This window comes from Panthera tigris, chromosome E1, assembly GCF_018350195.1.
Source record: "Panthera tigris isolate Pti1 chromosome E1, P.tigris_Pti1_mat1.1, whole genome shotgun sequence".
Classification (NCBI taxonomy): Eukaryota; Metazoa; Chordata; class Mammalia; order Carnivora; family Felidae; genus Panthera; species Panthera tigris.
Genome location: NC_056673.1, coordinates 59,536,879 through 59,561,040, shown reverse-complemented (window position 1 = coordinate 59,561,040; position 24,162 = coordinate 59,536,879). Strand labels below are relative to the sequence as shown.

The window sequence follows — 24,162 nt, the reverse complement described above, 5'->3', positions numbered from 1 at the left end:
CTGAGGCTTCGGATGCTGGTGCCATGATTTCCTTGTTCCTTTTTTGTTTGTTTTTTAAAAGAAATCAAGCTAAGAAAACAAGCCTTCATGCTAAGCGTGTGTTTTCTTTTGGGGTTTGCGCATAAATCCCTGGGCGGGGGTGGGGAGGCCGGGTGGTGCTGGGGTGGGGCCTGGCTGCCAGCTCTGCCTGGGAGGGCACAGTAGTCCCTTCTGCCCAATGCCAGTGGGGTGCGGGAGGGTGCCACCTACCCACCTGCCCCCGGCCCCCCCCCCGCCCCCCCTGCCCCGGGCCATCCTTGCTGCACCCTGGTGGAGGGGGACAGTGACTTGGGCCCCACCTCTCCTCCGGTGGAGATCTACACAGAGCAGGGGAGGGGACTGACCCCAACAGCCCTCTCTTCCTGTTCTTTAGTTGGTGCTGACTAGGTAAGAACGAGGTGGGGGGCCTGCAGGCCCCTTCCCCCATGGGAAGCTCCTTCGAAGGCCTTTCCAGAGCACGGGGTCGGGGCAGGGTAAGGGTGAGGTAAGAGAGTTTCTGAGGAGCCAGGGCTTCTGTGCTTCTCCACCCCAAACATGGGCTCTACGACCCCACTGGGCCCATCTCCACAGCTTCTGCGGGGCCAGAGGCCTGTGTCCCACCCATGACCCATTTTGTTTCTGGTACAGGGGTAGGGACAGGCTTTGGGCAGAGCAGGGCTCCAGGGCCCTCCCTCCTTCTAGGGCCGGGGAGGGGTGACTGCTGCCTGGAACTTGTCAGCTGGGGGCGCCTGGCCCCAAGGCCAGTCACTGCGAACGACGGGGATCTCTGCACGAAGCAGCTGGGGCGCAGAGGCGTCCCCGGCCGTGGGGCCTGCTGTTCACTCCAGGGACAGGGAAGAGAGCTGGGGGCCAGCAGCCAGCTCTGGACGGGAGTGCGGGGGGCATGGAGGGGTCCCCCAGCACTGCCAGTGGGAGCGGGGCCCAGGAGAGCCACAGTCGAGGGCTCAGAATAAATCTGTGCCCCGAAGACGGTGGCGGCCTCTCCCACGTCCTCTGTCCCAGGCCTCCCACCCCCTGGGGCTGACAGAGCACGAGCGGGCACATGTGGGGCAGCCTGTTTATTGACCAGACACGTGGGGCTGGTGGAGCGTCCCTCCCTGCACGAGCGGGGGCCAAGTGCCTGCTTGCAGGGCCCACTGTCGGCCCCACTCTCCTCAGCCATGGCCCAGGGGCCACCTCCGAAAACAGCCGGGGTCCAGCCCAGGCCAGACTCCGGTGGGGGCAGAGCCAGGCAGGTGAAGGAGAAAATTCTCTAAATGGGGACCACGCGGATTGTTACAAAAGAGGTTGTGTGTGTGGGCGGGGCAGGAGGGTCCTGGCGGGCAGCGGTGGGGACTTGGCCATCAGCTGAGGAGGGGGGCGGACCTGTCGTTGGTCACTGTCGGCTTCAGCTGGACGTTGGCGAAGGGATTCCTGAAAAAGAGAAGAGGGGTTTTAGTGTGGGAGGGGCACTGTGAGGGCGCAACGCCGTCCTGGGCTGCCCTACGCCCGGGGGGCCCCCAGCCCTGCGGATGGCACCGGCCTGGGCCCCGATGGCCCAGCCTCTGAGCTCAGAGCAGGTGGACGATGGAGGCCGCTCGGGGGAGCCCGGGAAGGGTGCTCGCTGGCCGCCAGTGCGCCCCATCTGCGGCCGTCAACCCTCACGGGGCGGGTGGGGGCCGTGGGGCCACCGAGCCACAGGATGGTTCCTTCTCTGCGACCTGAGCCCTGAACGGGCCTGCATCCAGGTTTCGTGAGCCGCCCCACAAGGCCAAGGAGGCGCCTCCCATCGGCCCAAGGGCAGTGGCGGACCCATTTTTCAAGACACGCCATCGACAGACACAGACAGTTCAGCGCACACAAACCCGGCCCATGCGTCCCGGGCTCCCAGAAGGTGGCTGGGTGCAGACCCGCCCCACGCCAAGACGACACACGGGGGTGCACGCACACTGGCAGCAAGGAGGCCAGCAGGGGTGGACGAGGGCTCAGCCACCTGTCACCCGGGGGGTGACCCCCGAGGCCACAGCTGACGGACAGATGGGACGCGCCAGACAAGAGGTGGAGATGGGACGAGATGAGCACAGCGGACGCCGGCACCCGGCCCGGAGGACCCGCCTGGGCAGGGACAGCACGGGACAGCGGGCTGGGGGTGGCGGCACAGACGGCACGTGGGACACGGAGGGCCGGCACGGACGGGACCGCACTCCCGGCGAAGCGCTCGGCTCTGCAGCCGTTACCTGGGGCCGGAGTCGCCTCTGGCGCAGCTGGGCTGGTGTCCACGCGGCGGGCGGGCGCTCTGTCCAGTGCCCAGGGAGAGCGCGTGGGGCGGGGGCGCCTCCCTGTGTTTTCTAAAAAACTGAGACACTTGGGACTGAACTTTTAAGGGGAGCAGCGGCAGACAGTAGCTAACTTCTTGGCGAATGAGGTCCCCGTCCCCGTCTCCGTCTCCGGGATGATGGCTGAGAGTCCCGTGTGGGCACGCTGCTTACGACTGTCCTCTGAGTCATCGACCCCTGGCTTCGAGGCCGCTTGCAGCCCCACGTGGGGCCTCAGGCTCCTCCGCGCGCTCTGGCGCTCTGTTCCGCTGACGCGTACAGACGAGTTTCAGCTTTTTGGCCGCCTGGAAGCTCCCAAGGCCAAGCCTCCTGTGACCGGTGACATCCGCCCCCAGGACAGGGCGGTGGCCCGTGCCCTGACTGCCACCTCGCCTAGACTCTGGTTCTGAAGCAAGGCTCCGGGCCTTGGCTGTTCCCGGCCCGGGTCGAGGCAGATGCCCTGGGGGGCTGGAACTCGGCCGGTCTTGTTCATCTGGAGATGGGGACCGAGCCGAGGACGGAGCTCTGGCCCTAAGCCCGGGGAGGGAGGGCAGCTCCTGTGCTGGCTGGAGCCAGTACACAGGGGTCAGGCCAGGTGGGTCGGGGCGGCAGCACAGCCAGACAGGCCTCCCCGCAAGACGGTGTCTGGCCTCTGAGCCCCACTTTCTTCATCTTCCCCCAAACGGGGTGAGCGGGGAGCACGCCCCGTCAACACTGCGGGCCGAAGACGCCCCCGGCCTCCCCCTGCAGCCGCGCCCAGCCCGGCCCCGACCAGAGGCCCCTGGGTGGGGCCGTCTAGGGCGCCTACCACCTTCTGTGAAGGAACGGGAGGGTGTCAGTGCGACCCTGGGCGGGTCAACACCAAGATGGCAAAACAGGACTAAGTTCAGACCCAAGGCCCAGTCTCTGGCCCCGGGGACATTTGTCCCCGCTTGGGGTGCTTGCCAGGGGCGGACGCCCGGCAGCAAACCACCAAGACGTAAGCAAACTCAGCGGACGGAACCGAGCAGAGGCCACAGGAGCCGTCCAGGCTGCTCCCGCAGGCAGGGCAGGCTGAAGCCCCCGGCGGGTCCGGCGTTGCATTCAAGGGGCAGCCCTTGGGGGCATCGCGGGGTCCTGAGCCCACAGCCCCCGCCTGCAAACCCTGCAGCCCGAGGAGGGCCGAGCGCCTTTCCGTTCCAATCTCGAGGGGAGCGCTATGCCGAGGGTTTAGGGAGTCGCCTGTAATTGTTCCGAATCCGCCAACTGAGCGAGAACCGGGTCGGCTGGGAACGGCCGCGTCTCCTCACAGGGTACGGTTTCCGTCCTTCGGTGATCCTGGAGCAGAGTGAGGGCGGCCGGGGTGCATTTCCACTTCCTCCTGAACTTCCTCCTCCGAGACCAAAGCGGTTGCCGTGCCTTCGGGACTTCGGCCCTTCTGGGATCGGATCCTTGTCGTTCGGTCCCCCCAGGGCCACACCTCAGGCAGGCTTGGTCAGGGTGCTTTGACCGACCCGGGGGACTTTTGGCACCCCACCCCCAGCTGAATCTTGGAGCCAGGCTGATTCTGCGGCCGGGAGGCTGGCTGGTGGCGCTGTGCTGATGCCCACCGTGCCCCCGGGGCCCCGTCCTACACCGGGGGACGTGGTCCCAGGCAGAGGCCAGGCCTGCAGCTCAGAGCGATGGGGGCAGCGGGGGCAGCGGTGGGGGTGGGGGGTGGAAATGGAAGCCTCTCTGCATCCTGGAAGAAGGGGAATCTAGAGGCAGCGAAGGCATTTTCACCCTGTCCTCAAATTCCAGGAGCACTGGTCTCCAGAATCTTCCAGAAACTCCTCACACTGTAGCTCAGACACAGTGAAAGGAGAGGGAGTCCAGGACCCGTTGGGAGCAGCCACTGCCCTTGGAGGGGCCACGTCACTGGTGCCCAGTGGGGTCCAGTGAGCACCATCTGCTACAAAGGACACAGGTGCCAGTGTCCTGGGGTGGCGGGGGCAGAGACAGATGGGCGGCACTGCCACCCTGACCGAGGCCCGGGGCCCAGGGTGCCGGCTGTCCCAGGGCGGAGAGGAAGGGGCCGTCACGGGGTTGGCTGTAGCAGGCCCACAAGGGCACCCACACGCAGTGGTGAAGGCCCGATCTAGAAAGCCTGGCACAGCCTCCTGGCGCCCCTTGGGGCACATGCGAGTCCGGGCAGAGCGGGCACCAGGGCCACCGTATATCCACCTGCCCCAGCGGCCCAGGCACGTGCTCCTGCTCCGGTGTGCCTGAGGCCCTCACGCGGGCACAAGCCGTGGCACCGTCCCCGAGGCCCACCCAGATCTCCCCAGCCCCCGAGGGGCTGCAGGGCTCACCACCCAGGGAGCCGGCCAGGCCGGGCTCACACCCACACCCACAGGCGCGGCCCGAGGGGACGCTCAGCCAAAGGAGCCCAGAGCTGGCCTCACAGCCGATCACCGGGCTTCACCCTGATTGTGGCCGAAGCGCCCCGGAGAGAGAAACCGAGGCAGAGGACCGGGGCCGGACCAGGCCAGCGGTGCAGGGAGGTGCCGTGGGCGCTGGGGTGCAGCGGGGGCAGCCAGTCAGGCCCAAAAGCTTCCAGACAGAGGCAGCAAGTCCCAGAGCCCGAGGAGCAATCCAAGGGGAAGCGAAAGCCCAGAGCCCAGAGCAGAGGCAGGCTCGGCAGACCCCCGCGCCCCGTCCCCGCCCGCCAGGGCCGAGGCCGCGGGGTCTGCAGAGCCGCTGGGAAGGCAGACCGGCCAGCGTGAGAAAGCCGGGCAACTTACTAACTCTAGTCAGGGGCGGCTCAGAACCTGGCCACTTCCACATCGGCACTGCAAGGAAACACAAGGGCTCAGTTGGGGCAGGTGGGTGCGGAAAAGGGGTCTGCGTCCCCCGAGGGGGACGTGGGGAGACACCTGGGGCCAGAGGACACCCGCCAGGAGCGCGAGACCCGGCCGCGGGGGACCGCGCTGTCGCGTGGCTGCCGGGAAGGGAGGGGCGAGCCGGCGGGCAGGTGCCCCCCCCCCCCCCCCCGCCCCGACCCTGCGGCCCAGGACCCGAGAGGGGCGCGCCTCCGTCGCTCCCTGGAGGCCGGCCGGCCGAGGCGGCCGGGCCCCACGCGCGGCCCCGATCCCACGCGGTGGACCTGGAAGGAGGCGCCACACCAAGCTCAATGCGATAAATAAAACTTTTATTCAAACGACTGCGGCACAGGGCACAATTCAGAGTTTAAAAAAAAAAAAAAGAGGAAAGAAAACAGGAAAAATATTTTCAGCACTTTACAGGTTCATACAAGTTTTGCAGTTTGTGTCTACATTCATCCGTTGAGCATGGAATCCCCTGGATTTGAGAGCTGTGAGCAAAACGAGAACACCAACACGGAAGGCTGTTCACACGGGTCCATGTTCTGGCTTTGTTTTTTCCTCAAATAGAAAACGGGTCCGTCTGTATCTCGAGCGGCTTCTCTCACAAACACTAGTCCACACGAGAGCGGGCGGAGGGTTTTGTTAAATCGCATCAGAAAAAGGAGCGTCCACAGCTTCACAGGGGCTCCCTCGGCGGAAGGGCCAAGCGGGGCCGTGCCCTCGCTCACTTCCCAGACTCGGGGTGTGAAGAGGCCACTGAGCCCAGTGTGTCTGTTTCTGGTCGGCAAGACACACAAAAAGACGAGAGTGTTCGGGGAGGTTGGGGGCGGGGACCGCCCGCTTCCCCCAGGCGGCGGGCGGGCGCGGGCGGGCCGGGGGGCCCAAAGCCGCCCTCCCGGGGCCAGCCCTGCACCCTGCCCGGTGCAGCCTGGGGGGCCGAGACTCCCTCACGAGGCTGTGAAGCGGTTTCCAGAACACGTGGGGGTGGGGGTGGTCTCTGGAGGTCTTTGGAATGTCCGCGTGTGGCCGGGCGGCGCCTGCTCCCGACCCCCCCCCCCCCCCCGCCCCCGCCCCGCCCGTGCGCCGGGGGAGGCCACACGCCCTCGCTCTGGACTCTGTACACCGTCCGACGGTGGCCGAGGACAAGGAAGCGCTCGGGGGCCCGGCCTGCTGGGCCGGGTGGGGGCCGGGGGCCGTGGCCTCCCTCACAGGAGCGGCCAGCTTCCTCCGGAGGCCCCCCGAGCCGGGCACGAGCCCCTCCGTGGGTGCGCGCGGCCCTCGGAAGGGCGCTCCCGGCGCCTTCCCTTTCCTGGCAGGTGCAGCGTCCACTGGGGGAGTCGGATGCAGAAACACCGGACGGAGCCCATGCACACGTCTTTGTGGTTCAGGAAAGAAGGGTCCTCTTCCGGTTTTGCTTTGCTTTTTTTCTTTTTTTTCTTGTCTTTTTTTTTTTTTTTTTTTTTTTTAGAGTTTTCTTTTTCTTCAAACCTTAGGCTTGGCTCGTGGTGAGCCTTCAAAAGGGGACAGTGCATCGTGAACACGGCAGACGCGGAGCAGAGGCAAGGACGCCCTGCCCCCGCTGCCCCGCCGGCAGCTCCTGCCCGGTGGGCACACGGGGGCGGGGGCGTGTAAACACGGGGAGCAGAGGTGGGGCAGCACCATGGACCCTGGGGGATCTCAGAGTCTGGGGTCACCAACCAAAAGGCGGGGAGAGGGCAGGTGGGAAAGAAAAACAACCCGAGAACAAACCAACGAGAGCAGAGGAGGGAACCGATGGAGACCACACAGATGGGGGGGGGGACTCTTCCGAGCGGCGGCCGCCCGTGGTCAGCGTCCTCACACTGTGGACACCAGCGTGCCGCTGCCGCTGTGGGACAAAGCACAGGACACTGCCAGGCCGCACGCCTCTCTTGCCGCAGCTCTGCCCACGGTTCGGGGTCGGCCGGCTGCCCGGCCCTGGAGGAAAGGCGGGACGCGGGCCGAGCCCGGGCTGGGGGTGGGGGTGGGGGGGGGTGGGTGGGACGGGACGGCCTGGGCTGGTTCTGGGGAGATGAGCCCAGGGGCGGGCCGCACCCCGCTGGCCGACGCAGGCCTGGCCACCAGGAAGGAAGAGGGGGGTGCGACAGAACCCGGCCGAGGGGCTTCCTGGAAGGCCGGGAGCCCAGGGGCCGTGGTGGGCACAGAAGCAGGTAGGCTTCCGCGGTGGAGGGCCCGCTCCCACCGACCCAGGGGTGAGAGCATGAAGGCGACCTCCCAGGACCGTGCGCGACTGCCCCGCGGCCCCCGTGGCTCAGAGAGGCCCCGGAGAGGGGCCTCCACAGTCTGCAGCCCCATCTCGCGGAGCAGGCCCCGGAGGGCCCGTGAGAGGGGCCAGCTCCCCCCACGCCAGCGCCCCAGGACACGCGTGAAAGCCCCTTACCTGCTCACAGCCCGCGCTCCGTAGTCGTCTAGACCCTGGGGAGAAACAGGAACACAGGTCAGGCTGGGGGTTCTGGGGGCGAAGTGGGGTCTGCAGGGCAAGGCGCTGCCCGTAGCCAAGGGCACGGAGGGCCCCTCGTACGTGCACAGCGGTGACCTGCCAAGTGCGTGGGGGCATCTCCTCATCTGGCCAGCAGCAGATCACGGATCACGTGAGCTCACGCTCACGGGCACACACAGACAGTCCAGGTGCCGGCCCCTCCCATACGCGACTCGCGAGGTGAGTGGGCCGGGGCCCCAGGACACCTGCAGGTTACCTAATAGGAGCACCAAGGCAGGTGAGGTTGGGGCTGCGTGGAAGCCTCTGGGCAGGTAGCGGGGCCGCGCCAGGGACGGAACCGGTGCCACTTGCGGGGAGGGGTGACGGCTGGGCAGGAAAGCGAGCCTGGCAAGGCCGAGCAGGCTCCTGCAGCCCCAGACAGCGGCTGTGGCTTCTGGCCTCGGGGGTGTGGGGCCCTGGGTGTGGGGCTGAGGGACGGGGGCCGGTCAGCCACCACATCTCTGCCGCCCGGCCTAGGGCCGTCAAGGGGTGTTAGCTGTCTCAGGGCCAAAACCACACCCAGAGAGCAGGGAGGTGGGAGGAGCAGGGCCACACCCGCCTGGGCCCAGCCAGCTGTGGGGGGGGGGAAGGGGGGGCCAGGTGGGGCCGCATGGGGCAGGCTGGCCTGGTGACTCCGGGGTGCCGTGCCTCTCCCAGGCTGGATCGGCCTCTCCCTGAGCTCCAGCTCCAGTCTCACCTTCTCTGGAAGGCTCCATCCAAGGGCCTGAGCCACACCTCCCCAGTCTGACGCTTCCCAGCACCTAATCTCAAACTACATGTTCTCACTGTGCAACAGTGAGCTTCTCTCGTGGGCAACAAGCTCCCCCAGCTCGTGCCGGTTATACCCTCCTTGCTGGGAGGAGACTGCTCGGGACTGGGCGCGGCCCTTCTTGGGCCCCACCCACCCATGACACCGCTCACCACAGCCTCCGTCGACCCAGATCCTTGGTTTTCACTCATGCTGCCCAGATCTTAGAAAAACTTTTCTTCTCCTCCCTGCTGCTGTCCAGGGCAAGGGGGGTGGGGGCGCGCTGACCCTTAAGCTGGGGCTCAATCCTGGACATCGGGACCCAGAACGCATTGCTGGCCCCTGTTCCCACCACAGCCACAGCAAATGTTCTAGAAGCCTTGGGCTCCTCCAACCCTGTGAGCCTCCCCAGACAGAGCGGTGGGGGTCCCAGCAGTACCCTCCACAGCCACACCCCAGTCCCACCTGGGCTTTGAGACCAACATCACACCCTCCAGGGGCTCTACAAGGGACCCAGGCCTTGCCCTCCTGCCTCTGGCCCGGGTGGCCTGGGCATGAGTGCCTGGTCCTGTCTCCAGAGACCCAGACGCACACGGAAAGGTTCCGGCCACAGCACAGGTCTCAAGTGCAGGTGCTCACATCCACACGGACCCACGACCGCCAAAGCCCGACAGCCTCGAGGAGGGGGCTCCTCGCCGACGCCCAGGCTCCTCCCAAGAGCTGGGGTCCGGGGCAGCGTCACGGCCGCAGCCACCGCCCCGGCGGAGGAAAGGGCAGGCAGAGGGGCCGCCGTGCCTTCGTCAGGGCCCCGCGCCTGTAGAGGGTGCCCGCTGGTCGCCCCTTTGGGCCCCCCCCCCACCCCCCACCCTGCTGTGGAGCTCACCTGGGAGAAGGCAGGCACAGCCACGCTGTAGGGCCTCTGCTTGAAGGTGCCGGCCGTCTGGGCAGGGAAGGCGCGCGAGGACGTGCCGTAGTCGGGCGGTGGCAGTGCCAGCTCCTCCTTGTCCAGGAGGTTGCCCGTGCTACTGCTCTTTCCCTGCTGCAGGCTGCGGGGGGAGAGGGGTAGTGCTCAGGGGCCTGGCCGCCCCGGTCCCCCTCTGGCCCTCCACCTCCCCTGCCTCCCTTGGGCCCCCTACGGAGGCCTCGGCCTCCCTGAGCCGGTGGACGGGGCCCGGAGGGGCGGCGGGAGGGACGTCCCGCAGCCCGTGAGCCCCTCGGCGACCCCTGCCCCACCCAGTGCCGGGTGACCCCCGAGGCCCGCAGACCCTCCTCACAGAGCACCCTGCACCCACACACCCCAGGAGCCTCAAACACTTCCGTGCGGGGCGTGGGGGCAGCACCGCGAGCAGAGAGCGGGGGCCGCCCGGAGAGGTGCCCCCGCAGTGCCCTGCTCTCACGGCAGCCTCTGTGGAGCGAGGGGCCGGCACACTCACCTCATGTGCAACCTGTCGCTGCCGTCGCTGTCCAGAACCCGGGTGTAGGAGAACGGAAACCAGCCCCGCCTGGAAGACAAGGCCGGGTGAGAGAGCTCCAGGGCCGGGCTGCCAGCATGGGGGGGTGGGGCGGGGGGGCGAGGGGTTCCGGCCCCCCGGGTCCCTGCCGGGCTGCGACCGTCTGCAGAGGGAGCTCATACGAGCCGCTGGTCTCTGGCCACACAGCCACAGGCAGCCATGCTGAGCGGGGGCGCCGACACCTGAGAAGCTGTCTGGTGGGGGGAGATGGGTACCGTGTCCGGGACTGAGGCTCCCTACCAATTTCCCTGTTCCTCGTTGCCCCCTCCCAAGATGGTGTGGCTGCCTGGGGGCCGACGAAACGTCAGGGCTGACTCTGCTCCGGGATGGGAGCCTCCCACGCCACCGACAGCCGCATCCAGAAACATCTGGATGACAGTTGGGGGGGGGGGGGGGGAAGGGGCAGCACCCGGCCAGGCAGCCCTGAGGCGCAGTGAATGTGAGATGCTGGTGCAGCCTCTGCACGATGTGCTCAGTGAGGCCGTGAGGACACAGCTCCCAGAACGTGACCGTGTGGCTTCTAGAACCCCAGCACAAAGGCTGATCGAAACGGACTTGGGGACAGCAGAAGGCTTTGGGGCTGACGGCCAACTGGGAAGCCGTACACCCGACAGCAGGGAAGGCGCCAGACGGGCCGCGGTGTGCGTGTGCGGGGCCCCGGGCCAAGTGGGTGACGTGGGCAGTGAGGGTGACGGGCTGGCAAGAGACGAGAGGCTGTGGTTCTGAGACGCGGTCACGTCTGCGCCACAAAGATTTTCCGACTGAAGGCCCACGGCGGGATAATCACGCTGGGAAGGAGCCAGAGCCACCGGGACCTCTGGAGGCTGCAGGGTCAGGAGGGGGTGTCCCTGAGCTCATCGGAGTCCCGGCGGCCCGAGAGGCCCCGACGGCTGGAGGGGAGGGCCCGGCCTACGGACACTTACATTTTTGTCTTCTCGCTCTCCCCGTAGTGCCAGCCGTCACGGGCCTCGGGCACTAGCAGGGTGATGAGGTCGCCCTCCTTGAAGCTCAGCAGGGTGCTGTTGTCCCCGGCCGCGTGGGAGAAGATGGCTTTCACTCGCATGCGGCCGTTGCGCTCCAGGCCGGCTGCCATGGAGCTGGAGCGGGGCAGGGTCTTGGTCTCAGCTGCGGGACGACAGGGCAGGAGTGAGGGGACTGACCGCACGCCTGTCGGCTCGGCCGCCTGGTGGCGAGATGCTAGAAGGCCCCAGGTGGGCCTGGAGGGGACGCTCGCCAGCCTCCGGGGCCATTTGGACAGAGACTCAGGAAGGATCCAGCCACGGACCGCCGCCCACCAGCTGCAGGGAATTCCGGGCCGGAGCCCGGCCTCAGCTCTCCCATCCGTCCTCGGGAGGCGCTCACGGGCTGGGGGAAGGGGCATCCCACCGTCCATCACAGCCCAGTTGGACATCACCCGCATGCTGCCATCACAGGCTGAGCCGATGGCGTCCTGGCACGGCCCCACCTATCGCGCTCACGGCCTGCGGCTTGCCAGAGACAACGAGGAGGGCCGGGCGAAGCCCGAGGGTCCAGGACTGTATCTCCATGCGGGCCCAGGGGTGCTGCACAGGAGCACACGTGCCCGGGGTTCTGGAGACCTTCCCCACCTCCCCGCGGGCGCGGCACAACCAGGGACACGTCCAAGCCCTTACTGGCAGCGTAGCTGTTTTTCGGAGTCACGCTCTTGCGCACGGGGAGCGTGTTGGAGTAGGAGTCGCTCAGCTTGCTCTGTGACTGTGGTGGGGACGAGGCCTTAGGCTGGGCGGCCTTGCGGTCGGCCCAGGGGCTGTAGTCCTCGCCATCGGGGCCCGAGATGCCATTCATGACGGGCGCGCTCTCCTGGGCGGACAGCCGCTGTTGAGAAGGGGGGGGGGGGGGCGGCGTCACGGGAGGGCCCGGTCAGGTGAGGCCGGCGTGGAGACCCCTCACCCTGGTGAGGGCGCCCCAGGTGCAAGGGGCGGGGCCGTCTTCTCACACCCAGGAAGCTCGCGGGAAGCTGCGGACTCACCCCCACGAACGGGGCCAGCTCAGGGGGCACCGGCAGAGGCTTGGCCCCCGGAATGGGGTCTGAGATGACCAGGCTGGACTTGGAGGCCGACAAGGCGCTGGGGAGGACGGAGCCGTTGCTGCTGGCCATCAGCTGCACCGCGCGCTCCGGGATCTTGTTGGGGTCGGCGCAGGCCTGTTGCCACAGCGGCAGCTTCTGTGCCAGCAGCTCCTTGCCCTGGAGCGGAGGAAGCGGGGAGGGGTCAGGGCCGGCCGCAGGCTTGTGGCTGGGCACACGCGGGGGCGGGGCGGGGGGGGTGGGGGCGCCCCGCCGGGCCACGCTCACCTCGGACGCAGCCCCCTGGCGATGCGTCCCACCCCAGGTGAGGTCACCTGTCTAAGGCTAAGGGCCGCTCTTCACCAGGTGGTGACTCACAGCCAGATGGGCCACCTGTGAGTCCCTGACCCCGACCCGGGAAAGAGGCTGGTACGCTGCGGTGAGCCGTGTGCTGAAGGGGCCGCTGGGGCTGAGATGAAACCAAGGTCCAACCGGGGCAGGGACCCCCAAAGAAAGAAAGAGGGACAGTGGCTCACACTCAGGCACGAAATGGGCAGGGCCTTCACGGGCAACCGTGAAGTCCCGGGAAGAGTGTCACCCCGGGGTACTCCAGGGCCAGAAACCAGGTGGTAAAAGGACAGGGCGGGAGCCGTGATGGCAAAGGGACAGAGCTGCCAGGGCCTAGCTGCAGTCACGCCAGGCTACGGGGAGGATGCGGAAGGCAGGGTCCCGTCCGGCGGCACTTGGGAGACGCGGGGTGCTAGGTGTTCCTGCCCCCGCACCCAGGGGCCCAAGAGCCCAGATGTCCCTTTGGTGTGCACCGGGGTGTGCCCGGGGCCCCGCCAGCCCCACAAATGTAGGGCTCTAACAAAGGATGGAGAAGCCACGGTGTAGTGAGGAGTCCCAGCATGGGAGGGACAGCCAGCAGCCTGTGGCTCCCTGTAGCCCACCTGGGGCCTTGTGCCTAACACACGGGCAGGTCCAGGGCCGGGAGGCCACCGTGGCCGCTATGGGCCACCTGACCCGCAGCCGATGCCATAACCTGAGTCCCATGCAGAGCCTGGAGCTCCTGGGGGCAGTGCTCCTCAGCTCAGGGCAATGGCTGTCTCCGGGACCTACGGAGCAGCTGTCGTCACTGCCTCTCCCTGCTCGCCCTCCCACTTCTGGCCTGTGTCTGGGAGGGAGGGGGCGTCTGTGGGGTAAGCTGGAGGAAGCTGGAAAATGGCCCCTGTGAGCAGATCCTGCCCTCCATCGCCTGCTGGTTTGAACCAGGGACCCGCGGGCCAAGGCCTGAGGGCTGGCCGGGTGTTTCATAAATAAAGTTTGATTGAACGCGGCTGTCTGTTGGCTCACACATCTGGGGCTGCTCCTGCGTGGGACCACCACAAGCCCAAAGTGCTTCTGGACCCCGGCCGAGATAAACGGGTGACAGCTCTGGGTGGCGGTGACAAGGCGGGCCAACAGGGGCCTGGCACCAATGGGGGCAACCCCAGGCTCAGCATGGCTGAGCGTGACCCTCAGAAGGGCTCCACAGCTAAGGTGGCTGGCCAACTGGGGCTCCCAACCGGTGACAACAGCTCTGTCTGTAGGAGGCGCCCGGTGGCCTGCTACTGGGAAGCGCCTGGGCGGTCCTGCCCTGGTACCCCAACCTCTGTGCCTCTCTAAACCCGCTAGGGAGGGCTGGGTCCAGCTCCCCGGGGACCGTGGCTCTCCTGCCCTCCGTCCCCGCGCTCTCCCTGACCTGCCACACCGCCAGACCGCCACCAGAGGGCGCACACGTCCGCCACAGCGCAGCCTGGAGTCAGGCCGGGGTGGCCCCCCTGCTCTGGAAAGCCTGCTGGCGAGGCTGCCCCGGGGAGCCTTCCCAGCTCCCACAGGGGACGCGGCTCTCTTCGCGCACAGGCCCTGGCGTCGGCCCGGCAGGCAGAGGGGGGCGTCTACCTCCTCCCTGCCCAGGCCGCGGGGACCAGAGGGCAGGGCTTAGATCCGGCACACGCGTGTGAATGTGCATTTACCCTGCTGCCCCACAGGCACCTTTGTGGGAAAAGGATGTGAACTGGGGTTTCTCACCACACCGGTTGAGCTCTTGGAATGCTCTGGAATGTTCCAGTGGACAGATATGTTCCCACCCCGGCTCTGAATTGAGGACTATGAACAGGGGCTCCTCTGAATCTGCCTGTTCCTGGGGGGGTGCAGGGGGCGGGGGGCTGTGGCCTCTGGGGCTCGCCAGCCCCCAGCGCAATGCTGGCCTGCAGTTCCCCACACCGTAGCCCTCCCCGAGGACCTAGCCCTCCTCAGAGGAGACCCTTCGGTGCCACTGTCCCTAAAAGAGCAGCTGGCAGTTTCTGAGAAAGGCCTCAAAACGTCTGCAGCGTTTACCCTGGGGATCTTCTGACCAGAACGCTGTGTCCCTGGGGGCAGCCTCAATGCACAGAATTACTGTCATCACAGCTCTGGGCGGACAGGCCCCCGATGTCTGCCAGGGAGCCGGTCCACTTGAGCCCACGAGGACCCTGCCCCTGCGCCGCGAGCAGCCCCACCTTGGAGTGGTAGGCGGCGGAGTTCTTGGCCACGGCGCACTGCTTCTCCACCAGGAAGCAGAACCTTCTTCTCTCCTCGGTGAGCGCGGTCTTGTAGCCGTCCGACACGTAGTTCTCCAGCTCGCCCTGCTTGTTGCTGATGGCGTCAATGTACTGGGGGGGACAGGAGAGAGCGTGGGGGGACGGCACAGGGTCAGGCTCAGCTAGGGGTGGAGGCACCTCCCACCGGCCCACTGCTGGGGTTTGGCCAGCTCACTCGAGCCAAGAGGGTGAGGACAGAAGTGACACCAGGGCCGCCCCCCAGCCCACCGCACCTCTGTCCCCCAGGAGCTTGTCTCTCGCCGACCCCTGTCCCCTCAGTGCCCCAGCAGCCATACACGTGGGGGGCGTGCTGGCGGATCACACGGTGGGACCCGGTGGCAGCGCGGCACCGCCTGTGGGTGCTGATTCCGAGCATCTAAAGCCACCCTGACAGTGGAGCGGGAAAGCGCACCGGGCACTGTGTGCACAAGAATGACTAATCCACACCAAACCCCGCAGAGGTGGGCAGCGAGCACAGGAGACACCCAGGCCCTGCGGGGGTGGGCAGGGGACGCAGGAGACACTGCTTGATGCTGGGGCGCACGGGAACGTTCCGATTTTTTTGAAACTTCCAGAAACAAAGCACCCTCAGGACTGCAGGCAGCCGTCACAGGGAGGCAGGAGCACCCAGACGCACACCGCCAGGGTTCGCAGCTCCCTCTCCAGGGCGTGCGTGCGTTGGGGTCTCTGGGGTCTGGGCTCTTTCCGAAGGGAGCCCCTTCTCGGCTGCAGAAGTCCCTTCCAGCTCCCTTCCTCTGCTCCCGGGGGGGCGGGGGTGGGGTGGGGCTCGGCCACGCTGCTGCCCTGCAGGGGTCTCTGCAGCCCAGGGGTTTTTCCTGGAGCGGCCCCACCTCTGGCAGGGGCCAGCCCGGCCTCCAGGGGCGCCTCCCCCGCCCCGGCTCTGACTCAGAGAGGGTAGGCGGTGCTGAGCTGACGTGGGCGACCGGAGGAGGTGAGCAGAACAGGCTGTTCCCGCCGCCGCCTCCCTTCCCAGCCTCGCTCAGCTGGGGGGGTGGGGGGGGGGCAAGGACCGGCCTGTGGGCGTGGCTCGGCCAGCGTGAGGGAGCCACGACGCCCCACGACAAGGCCTGCCCGTCCGGGCCACCAAAACCCAGGGGCCTGCTCCCTCTGCCCCGCAGACCACCCACCTTACCACGCCGAGGGCAGCTTAAATGGGCCTCAAAATGGGCAGCCCGTCGCCCCCAGCCCCACGGAGGCCACAGCCCTGAGGAGTAGGCCTCAGCCCTCCAAATGGCCACAGGGCCCTGCAGCCCGTGGGACTGAGGGGACCCGGGATGGCTCTTGCCAGAGGTGGGGCTGCTCCAGGAAAGACCCCCGGGCTACAGACACCCCTGCAGGGTGGCAGCGTGGCCACCCCCCCCCCTCGCCCCCCAGAAGCAGAGAAGCAGAGGAAGGGAGCTGGGAGGGACTTCTGCAGCCGAGAAGGGGCTCCCTTCGGAAAGGGGAGGGGACCGGGATGGCAAACCCCTGCCAGCCTGGGAGAAAAGGTAAGAGGCCCCCTGGCGGGCTTGCTGCTCTGCTCCCCCAGCCCTGCCGCCTCCTCCCCCTTCTCCCCTCCTGCACCCTGTTCCTCAGGGCTGCCCCAGGACGACTCCTCCTGTTCTGGAACGTGCTCCCGCGGGACCTCCCCTGCATGGCGGCTCTTCCGGGAGGCTTCCAGGTGTGCGGCGCCCCCGGGGGTGGGGGACACGGCGGCCGAGGCCCCCCTGCGCCATTCCTCAGACGCCACCCGGCTACTGCGGGAAGAGGGTGCCTGCCAAGGGGACCGCTCACACCCACACCCGCTCCTAGGGGCCCCGGGAGGTGCCTGTGAGGGGGGGCGGGGGCAGAGACCCAGGAGACAACACTCGCTGGATGGAAGGGGGTGGAAGGGCGTGTGCACCAGGAGGGGAGGGGGGGGGGAGGCGCCCGTCCCCCTGCACCCAGTGCTCATGTCGCCTGGAGGGTCCCATGCACACTCCCCCAGGGCCTGTCAGGGACGCTGCCGTGACCCTACCGGCTTCCACTAGCCCACAAGCCCTTCCTCGACTCCACACACAGGGACTCAGCCCAGTGCCCGAGAGCTGCATAAGGGGGCAGCCTCAGGAGAAGTTTCTGCAAGGTTCCAGGAGGAGATCAGGGTTTAACCCCCCAGGAAAACCCCCAATCCACCTCCCTCGTGCCCCCACCTCCTGCTCTCCCTGGGGCCGCTCTAGCGTCCCCACCAACTCAGCAGCGGCCAGGCCTTCAAGGCCGGCGGGCTGGGGTGAGCCAGGCACGTGGAGGCCCACGCCCGGTGACAGCTAGTGCACGGAGTTCGGCACGCAGCCTCGTGAAGGGAGGCCCAAGGGGAGGCTGCCCAGAGTGCCGGCCTCCATGCCAGCTGTCATCCAGCGGGGACTCTGAAGAAAAAGAGGGGCCACCGTGAACGGTTAGCACAGGACAGCGCGGAAACCGGGACGCGGGGCCCCCTGGGTCCGCTCGCCCTGAGCACGCAGCTGAGGACAGCTCCTTCCGAACCGCGGCCCCTTGAGCCAGCTGTCCCACCTGCAGATGGTTTCTGGGTTTTTAGGCTGTGGTACCTCTTTCACAGCAGTGTTCTCCACGAGCGCCGGGCCTGTGCGGTGCAGGGCGCTGGCCCCATTATCGGGGTCTGGTGGCCTCCCGTGGGGGGGAGGGAGTGGGGGGTTATTTTTAAGATTTCCATTTATTCCATCAAGCCCCGTGAACAGCCAGGGGCAGCGCAGGCCTCAGGGGGAGCGGGACTGAGGTGGAGAGCACTGCCCCGGGAGGCGCCATCACCCCCGGGGACCACGTGTCCTGGGGAGCAGGCGGGACAGCCTCCTGAGCTACACCACCACGGGGCCCCTGGGCTGTCCAGCTGCCCCAGGGCAGATTCCCGGTCAGTGGGGGCACAGGACTGCCTCTTCCTTCCAGGAATGACAGCCAGCTCTCCTTTCCCAGGATGCTGCCCCTTGCGGAGAGAGACCACAACTTCCTGGGGGCAGACCCTGGAAATGTGGGCAAGTAAGGACCTTCCCCTCCCCCCCCCCCCAGGGGTGGGGGAAGAGCGGAGGGCGCCCCACCCACAGGGTCCAGGCCGCTCTGGCTCGCCCGGTGGAGGACAGAACTCGGCCTGGCCCCACACTTCTGACGACTTAGCAACAGGCTGCTGGAAATGGCCCTGAGCCTGTCCCTGCCGTGGGCAGGCGGGCAGGTGGGTGCTGTGGCCGGCTCTCTACTCCCGCCTCTCCTGCTCCCGGCTTGGCGGTGCTATGGTGACAGTGCTATAGAAACACCCAGCTGAAAGCATTTAAGACCACAGAATGCTCCCATTTAGTCACCCTGGGCTGAACAGCCCTGTAATCCGAGAAGACAAAAGTGATCAGAACATATGTCTCCTCTCCAAAGCGGGCAGTGACTCAGAGGTGGGGGAGGGGCCCTCAAGAACAAACGGCTCCCTTTACCTCCTCCGACATGGCCGTGCTGTGGCTTTCCCACGTTTCTCAAACATCTGACTCTGCCCCTGTCGGTCCCCACGGCTCATGAATGAGAGTGGAATTCTTGGCCCTCAGCTGTCACTGCCGGCAACTACTCCTCCCAGGAGACCAGAAGGAACCCGATCGGCCGTGATATTCAGGGAAGGGACAGCAAAAATCGGACGCCCGTGATGCGTTCAGTGACGGGGGACCCGCTGGCCGCAGCCAGCGGCGCCCTGGGGCTCGCTGAGCTGGCCTGCGCCCCTTCTCCAGGCTGATGGACCTGGCGCCACAGGCCAGCGGACAAAGCCTCAACCAGCCTCAATCTGCTGGGCCACGGCTGGACCCTTAAAGTTTCATTTCGACAAGAGAGCTCAGAGCGAGACTCAGGGCTGAGGCCACCACACCGTCGTGCCCACAGGCCCGTGGGGGGAAGGGCTCCCTGAGCCCCGGGGGTTCCCATTTTCTGGCGAAAGGGCTCACTGCTGTCATCAGACCCCAGCTGCTCGTGCCTGCCCCAGCACACGACATGCCCACGGCACCCCCATGCCCAGCGTCCCATGTGCCCAGAGGCCCAGGAAGGAGCGTGGGGCCACTTATGTCCACACCAGTAGGCCAGATGCTCTGACAAAGGCTTAGGGCCCACAGATCAGCCTGTCCCGGAGACCCAAGGGGACGGGTCTCGGCAAACCTGAGCCATGGCCTTGCGTGGCCAGCAGGTCAGATTGGGCTCCAGCACCGGCTCTGCCGGGTCACCCTACTCGGCTGCAAAGCCCTCTGGGTCCTGGCTTCCCCACGTGGGAAGCGAAGGGGCCGAACCCCGTCACTCCTGTTGGCACTTCCCAACAGGGGAGCCCTTGCCTCCCGCAGCCACCGAGGCTCTACAGCTCAAAGTCCACACCCGAGTTCACGGACTCAACAGGAAAAGGACGTGACGTACCTCACCAACGTTTCCCGCAGCGATGACACGTCGAAGTGACGTGCTATGTACGTTCAAACAGAGCGTGTTGTTTAAAGATTATTAAGAATTTATTACAATGCACGTCATTAAGACCAATGCTCCCTGCTGTTCACGTTCCGAACACAGACATTCCGGGGTGTGAAATGGCGGGGGCATGTGCCCAACACTGCTCTCCAAGGTGCCCTCCAGCTCTGACGGCCGCAGGTGCTCCGAATCACTCCCGGTGCCATCGAGGCCATAGCCCCTGCGCGGCTCCATCGGGAGAACTGGGGGTGAGTGGGCAGCCACGGGAGAGATGTGGGGCCTGAAGTGGCCCAACAAGTTCAAAGGAACAGACTGTCCTTCCCCAGCTGGCCTGTCCCGGGGACCCTGAGCCCCTGCACCTCTGGACATGTAAGCCCTGACAGGGGAACACGGTCTCTGTTTCCCACACTGGTTTTTCCCCCAGCGAGGGCCCCCGATTTACCTCCAAGGAAGGAAAACGCCTGCACCGCGGAGGCCAGCGGTTTCGTCCACAGGCTGCCTTTGGTGTTGAAGAGATTTTTAAAAGTGAGAGCAAGAGACCCATAAAGGTTCTGAACCACCAGCAGGGCGTCAAACGCCACATCTTAACGGACCAGTCTCTGCCATTATCTTTTTTGAAGATCTAAATTATGGTTATTTTGTTTTTGCTTTGTTAATTACACATCCCTTTAAATAGAACAAATCTCCCCCTTTCCCAGACTGAGATCTAGATGTGTGTGCCTCCCAGAACACGCGAACCCAGTGAGCGGGGGAGCAAAGTGACCGGGGGCCCCAAGGAAAGCCTGCCCCACGGGCTCCCGAGGTAGGCCTGCTCTCCTCCAGCACAACTGGCCAGCCGGGCCTCAGCCACTGCTCCTCCCACAGCCGCATCGCACAGGAGGGGGATCCGGCCGGCGCTCCCTGCAGCCCCCAGCCCCTTCTGCCCTCCTCAAAAGCCGGACGCTGCCCAGATCAGGGGCTCCAAGGACGAGGCTGCCCACGGCCCCCTGTGCTCTGGCCGCAGCTCTGGCCCACACGCGAGTGACCCTGCGCAGGGGTCCGCCACTCTGTCTCCAGTTCTCTCTTCCCGGGCGCTCACCTCTGCCTTGGGGGCCCTGACACTGCCTGGGGTCTTGGCAGCCCGTCCCTCCGAGTGCGGAGCCCGCATACAGGTTGGGAAGGACACACTGCTTGTCTGTGGCCCCCAGCCCACCACACACCCACCACGCGTCCCCGGATTTTCTACCAGTCGCGACACCCCTTGGAGGGTGTTCGGTCATGTTCTAGTCAGAGCAGGGCTGTGGCTAGAGACAAATGGTAGAAACAGGAGAGATCTTGACCCTGGCCCTACGGGGTTTGCAGGGACGGAAGCACGACACTTCATACCAGCCTCCCGGACCCTCATTCAGAAGCCCTTGGGACCACCAGATGGCCAGCGGGACCGGCTGTCCTTCAGAATCACCCAGAAGCTCTGAGGGCCCCGACACAGGCCATGGTGTAGCCACTCACACCTGCCTGCCTGGGAGGGGACACAGCAGCTGAGGCCCGGAAGGCCAGAGGCTCAGGGTGGCTGCATGAGGCCTGCCGCCACAGCGCGCCCTTCGCCAGCCACGTGCCCTCCGGCCCCCTTCACACAGACGGGCACTTCCGCGGGTGCCGGGAGGTCTGGGCAGTGGCCTTGGCCGTGAGCACAGCACCAGCACCTTCCCCGCTTCCAGATGGAGCCCTCGTCCTACTTAGTGCCCCAAATGTCTGCGAGCGTCTGTGGCCTGACCTATAATTAAATCAGTTCTCTTCGTGGAAATCCCAAAACACAGTCTCAATTACCAGCAGTTCCTGAAAAGGGCCGGCTCTGACCCAGTCCCACTCACAGGGAACCTGCCCCTGACGGACAGACGGACGCTCTCCGTCTTCCGCAACCCTACCTTCCCCCACTCCACAGGCAGTGACCACCGCTCCTGCACGGCCTGTCATTGGTGCAGCTCGGGCCGCCAGCCTGGCCACGGGCCCAGAGGCCTCGGGGTAGGACAGAGCGTGTGGGGGCCCTTCCTGGGCCAGTCGGCCTCCCTGGAGGGCAAAGAACTGCCTGCCAAGGGCTCCGAAGGTCGGGCCCCTGCCTGGCGAGCAGCCTCACTGCTCTCCCTGGCCGAGGGTTTCTGCAAACACGAAGCTCAAGTCGGGGAAGGAGGACGTGGGGGCTGGGGGTTCAGCGGCAGCCAGGGGATCCCAGCAATCAAGGCTCAGGACAGACCACCCCCCTCTCCGCAGCACTGAGCAGACCCACACCTGCAATCACTCACTGGAGCCCCCTGCTCTGCCGAGAGGAAGCTGTCAGGACAGGGGCTTTGGTGCAGCTTGAGGACCCCCGGGAGGGCCCCCCAGGAGGGCCCCCCGTGTGAGTCCCGGGGTGCAGAACCTGCCTGCACCTGCACATGCTGCCCAGCGGGCTGCATAGGGCCGGGCCTCCTGGTGAGGGGCCCTGCGGACAGGAGAGCCTCCTGGGAGCAAAACAGTCTCCAAAGGAGCAGGGAAAAAAAGGCCTCATCTGTGTTTGGAACCCAGGTCACCCCCCTTCCCTGGGGTCATTGACCATCTCCTGTCAGCTCAAGGACGAAGGCCCAAGGGCCCAACAGGTCAGACTCCCACCCCCACACCTGCCTCCCCCAGCTCTTCCTTAGGGTTGGGGGTTGGGGACAATCTCTAAAGCCCCCCACGAACTGTGAACACAGGAATTAAGTGCTGGGCGCAAGTAAGTGAGTCTGTGGCCTTGACATCCCCCCAGGCAGAACTCCTGGTGTCCTGGTTGGGGGTGCTGTGAACGGCAGCCTGGCCTGACCACAGCACCCAGCCCCTTGAGCTGGTCCTCGGAACACAGGGTGCGTGGGGCAGGCGCCCTGGAAAACGGAGGCAGAGAGAGCAGAAGGGGGTGGGGGGTGTCTCACTCATCCTGGTGGGAAAAGTCATGGGCCCTTTCCCTGTGCGGGCCAGGCCCTCAGCCCCCAGGCAAAAACCAACCCAAACAGGCTCAGCGCACAGCCGGGTTCCTCCCCAGGGAGGGGGGAGGGGAGGGGGTGGTCGGTGCCCCCAGGCTCCCTGTGGAGCGTAACCCACCCCCCCCCCCCCCACCACCCAGGCGCTGACACACCCTCCCTCTACCCTCGTGCTGCAGACCCTTGGAAGACCTCCGGGGCTCAGAGCCTCCACGAGGGCCAGACAGGGGAGCGCAGCACAGGCCACAGCACGGACGGGCTCCGACAGCCTTGCGTCGACCGCAAGAGGCCACGTGCAGAAGGCCACACCCGGGTGACCCCGTTCCCGCGAGACGCCCAGACCTGACTGCTGGCTGTCTGGGGGAGGGGACAACTGCTGACGGGCAGGGCTTCGTTTCTGGGGTGCCGGAAATGCTCTAAAACGGGGGGTGGGGACGGCTGTTCGGATACGCTCAACACTGCCTCACCGTCCACGTGCGGCGGCGGCTCCGCGCGTGAATCACTTCTCAACTAACCCAAAAGGAAAAAGGGCCGCGAGGAGAGGGGCGCGCAGGCTCCCGGTCCCCCACCCCCGCCCCCGGCCAGATGGCCTCAGGCTTTCTCTACCCCTCAGCCTCATACTGGCCCCCGACAGGGCTGGGCTGCAAGGGACCCAGCCAGACGGTCTCAGGTGGCAGCCCTACAGGTCAGTGACGGGCTACGGGCAAGCCCGAGACGGGAAAGGCGGGAAAGGCGCGCTGAGAGCAGCAGGAGGGCTGTCCCCGCCGCTGCCCTGCGACAGGGGCCTCCCCTCCCTCACGGGGCTGCGCCGCTTCGCACACAGGGCGACGGCTCTGCCCCGCCGTTGCCCGGTCCGTGCTCGCCGCCAGGCGGGACTGCGTCGGGGAGCAGGTGGGCCTCTCGTCGGCACCAGGCGCAGGGAGGGCGCGTGCCCCGCGTGCCCCACGGCCCACCAGTCAGTTCCCGCCTGCGGCCAAGGCCCCGTGGGCGCACACAGGAGCCCCAGAGCAGGGGCGCGGCGCACCTCCGGGGTGCCGATTTGACGGCTGACACGAAGGGTGGGGCCCCGGGAGGTGAGGGGCTCATGCCCGTCCCCGCGGTGCTTCCCCTGAAGCAGCTGGGACAGGTTCTCCTGCGGTTTCCTGTTTTGTCTCCTCCTTATCCGAGTCGTGTGACCTCGGGGGTTGGGTATTCTGGGCCTGATCTGTGTCAACTGGCCGGGGGGTTCCGGCCAATCAGGTGTATTGGGCCCGTGCCCGTCACGGGCCGTGCTGTCCTAAATCCTAGCCCTGCTCAGGACACGACGCCTGCCGGGCCGGGCACAACAGTGAGGGAAGCCGCACCAGCGCCAGCCCCTCCCGTGCCATCTGCCTCTCGCGGCGGGGCCGCTGAGACGCTTGACCGGCCGGCGTCTGCCCGTGAGGGCTCTGGGCCCAGTCCTGGGGCCGGGCGGCCACAGGCTGATTAGACTGCCAGTCTGGGGTCTGCCTCCGAGGCACAGTCCAGAGGAACGGGGCAGGAAGCTGTCCCCGGGGTCTCTGCTCCTTTGGTGGCCAGCCTTCCGGTGCCCCGCGGAGGAGGCGGGAGCAGGGCGGGGGCCGCGTGCCGGCTCCAGGACGGGCGGCGCTCGCTGCCCCGAACCCACGGAGGCCGCCGCGGCACCGGCCGGGCCCTACCTGCAGCTCCTTGTCCGAGTACTTCTGCGGGTTCTTGCTGCCTTGGCTCTTCTTGCGAAGCTTCTTCAGCTCGGCCTGGCACTTGTCCAGCGCATCGCCCCTGCTCCTTTGCTCCGTCTGGTATTTCTTCAATGCAGCCTGCGGTCCAAGCACACAGCACAGAGCGGGGACCCGTGAGTGGCCGGCCCTTCCCGCTCTCCGCAGGGCGGCCGCCACCCCAGCACCGAGGGACGGCGGGCCGAGAGGGGAGAGTGAGGCCAGGGCCTCGGGGGCCCTCTGCTCCCAGAGATGAAAACCGGGTCTCGCCTCGTCCCCTCCTGTGCCACCGAGAGCCAGAGCGTGAAGTCCTGTCACACACCCACCAGAGCCCGGCACATAAGGCCCCACAGCCGCGGCGGAGGGTGATGCCAGCACGGGCACCATCGGGGGGGACGA

At 66.6% G+C, this 24,162-nt stretch overlaps 1 protein-coding gene across 6 annotated transcripts in view; it reads right to left on the bottom strand.

Annotated features, from left to right (window-relative positions):
* Positions 1 to 1,084: 1,084 nt before the first annotated feature.
* Positions 1,085 to 24,162, bottom strand: part of BAIAP2 (BAR/IMD domain containing adaptor protein 2) — a 62,753-nt gene continuing 39,675 nt past the window's right edge. For 2 of the 6 annotated variants that reach the window (XM_042965734.1, XM_042965738.1), the window contains exons 6-14: positions 23,728 to 23,865; positions 14,538 to 14,690; positions 11,962 to 12,177; positions 11,606 to 11,807; positions 10,877 to 11,078; positions 9,876 to 9,944; positions 9,326 to 9,488; positions 7,596 to 7,630; positions 1,085 to 1,452 (exon numbers count right to left, since the gene is read on the bottom strand). In XM_042965734.1, the coding sequence (XP_042821668.1) occupies positions 1,383 to 1,452; positions 7,596 to 7,630; positions 9,326 to 9,488; positions 9,876 to 9,944; positions 10,877 to 11,078; positions 11,606 to 11,807; positions 11,962 to 12,177; positions 14,538 to 14,690; positions 23,728 to 23,865 (1,248 nt within the window). In that variant the 3' untranslated portion in view covers positions 1,085 to 1,382. Of the gene's footprint in view, positions 1,453 to 2,255; positions 4,054 to 5,095; positions 5,144 to 6,250; positions 7,044 to 7,595; positions 7,631 to 9,325; positions 9,489 to 9,875; positions 9,945 to 10,876; positions 11,079 to 11,605; positions 11,808 to 11,961; positions 12,178 to 14,537; positions 14,691 to 23,727; positions 23,866 to 24,162 lie in introns of those variants that run through there. The other 4 variants (XR_006211005.1, XM_042965736.1, XM_042965737.1 and 1 more) reach the window with 4 other exon arrangements.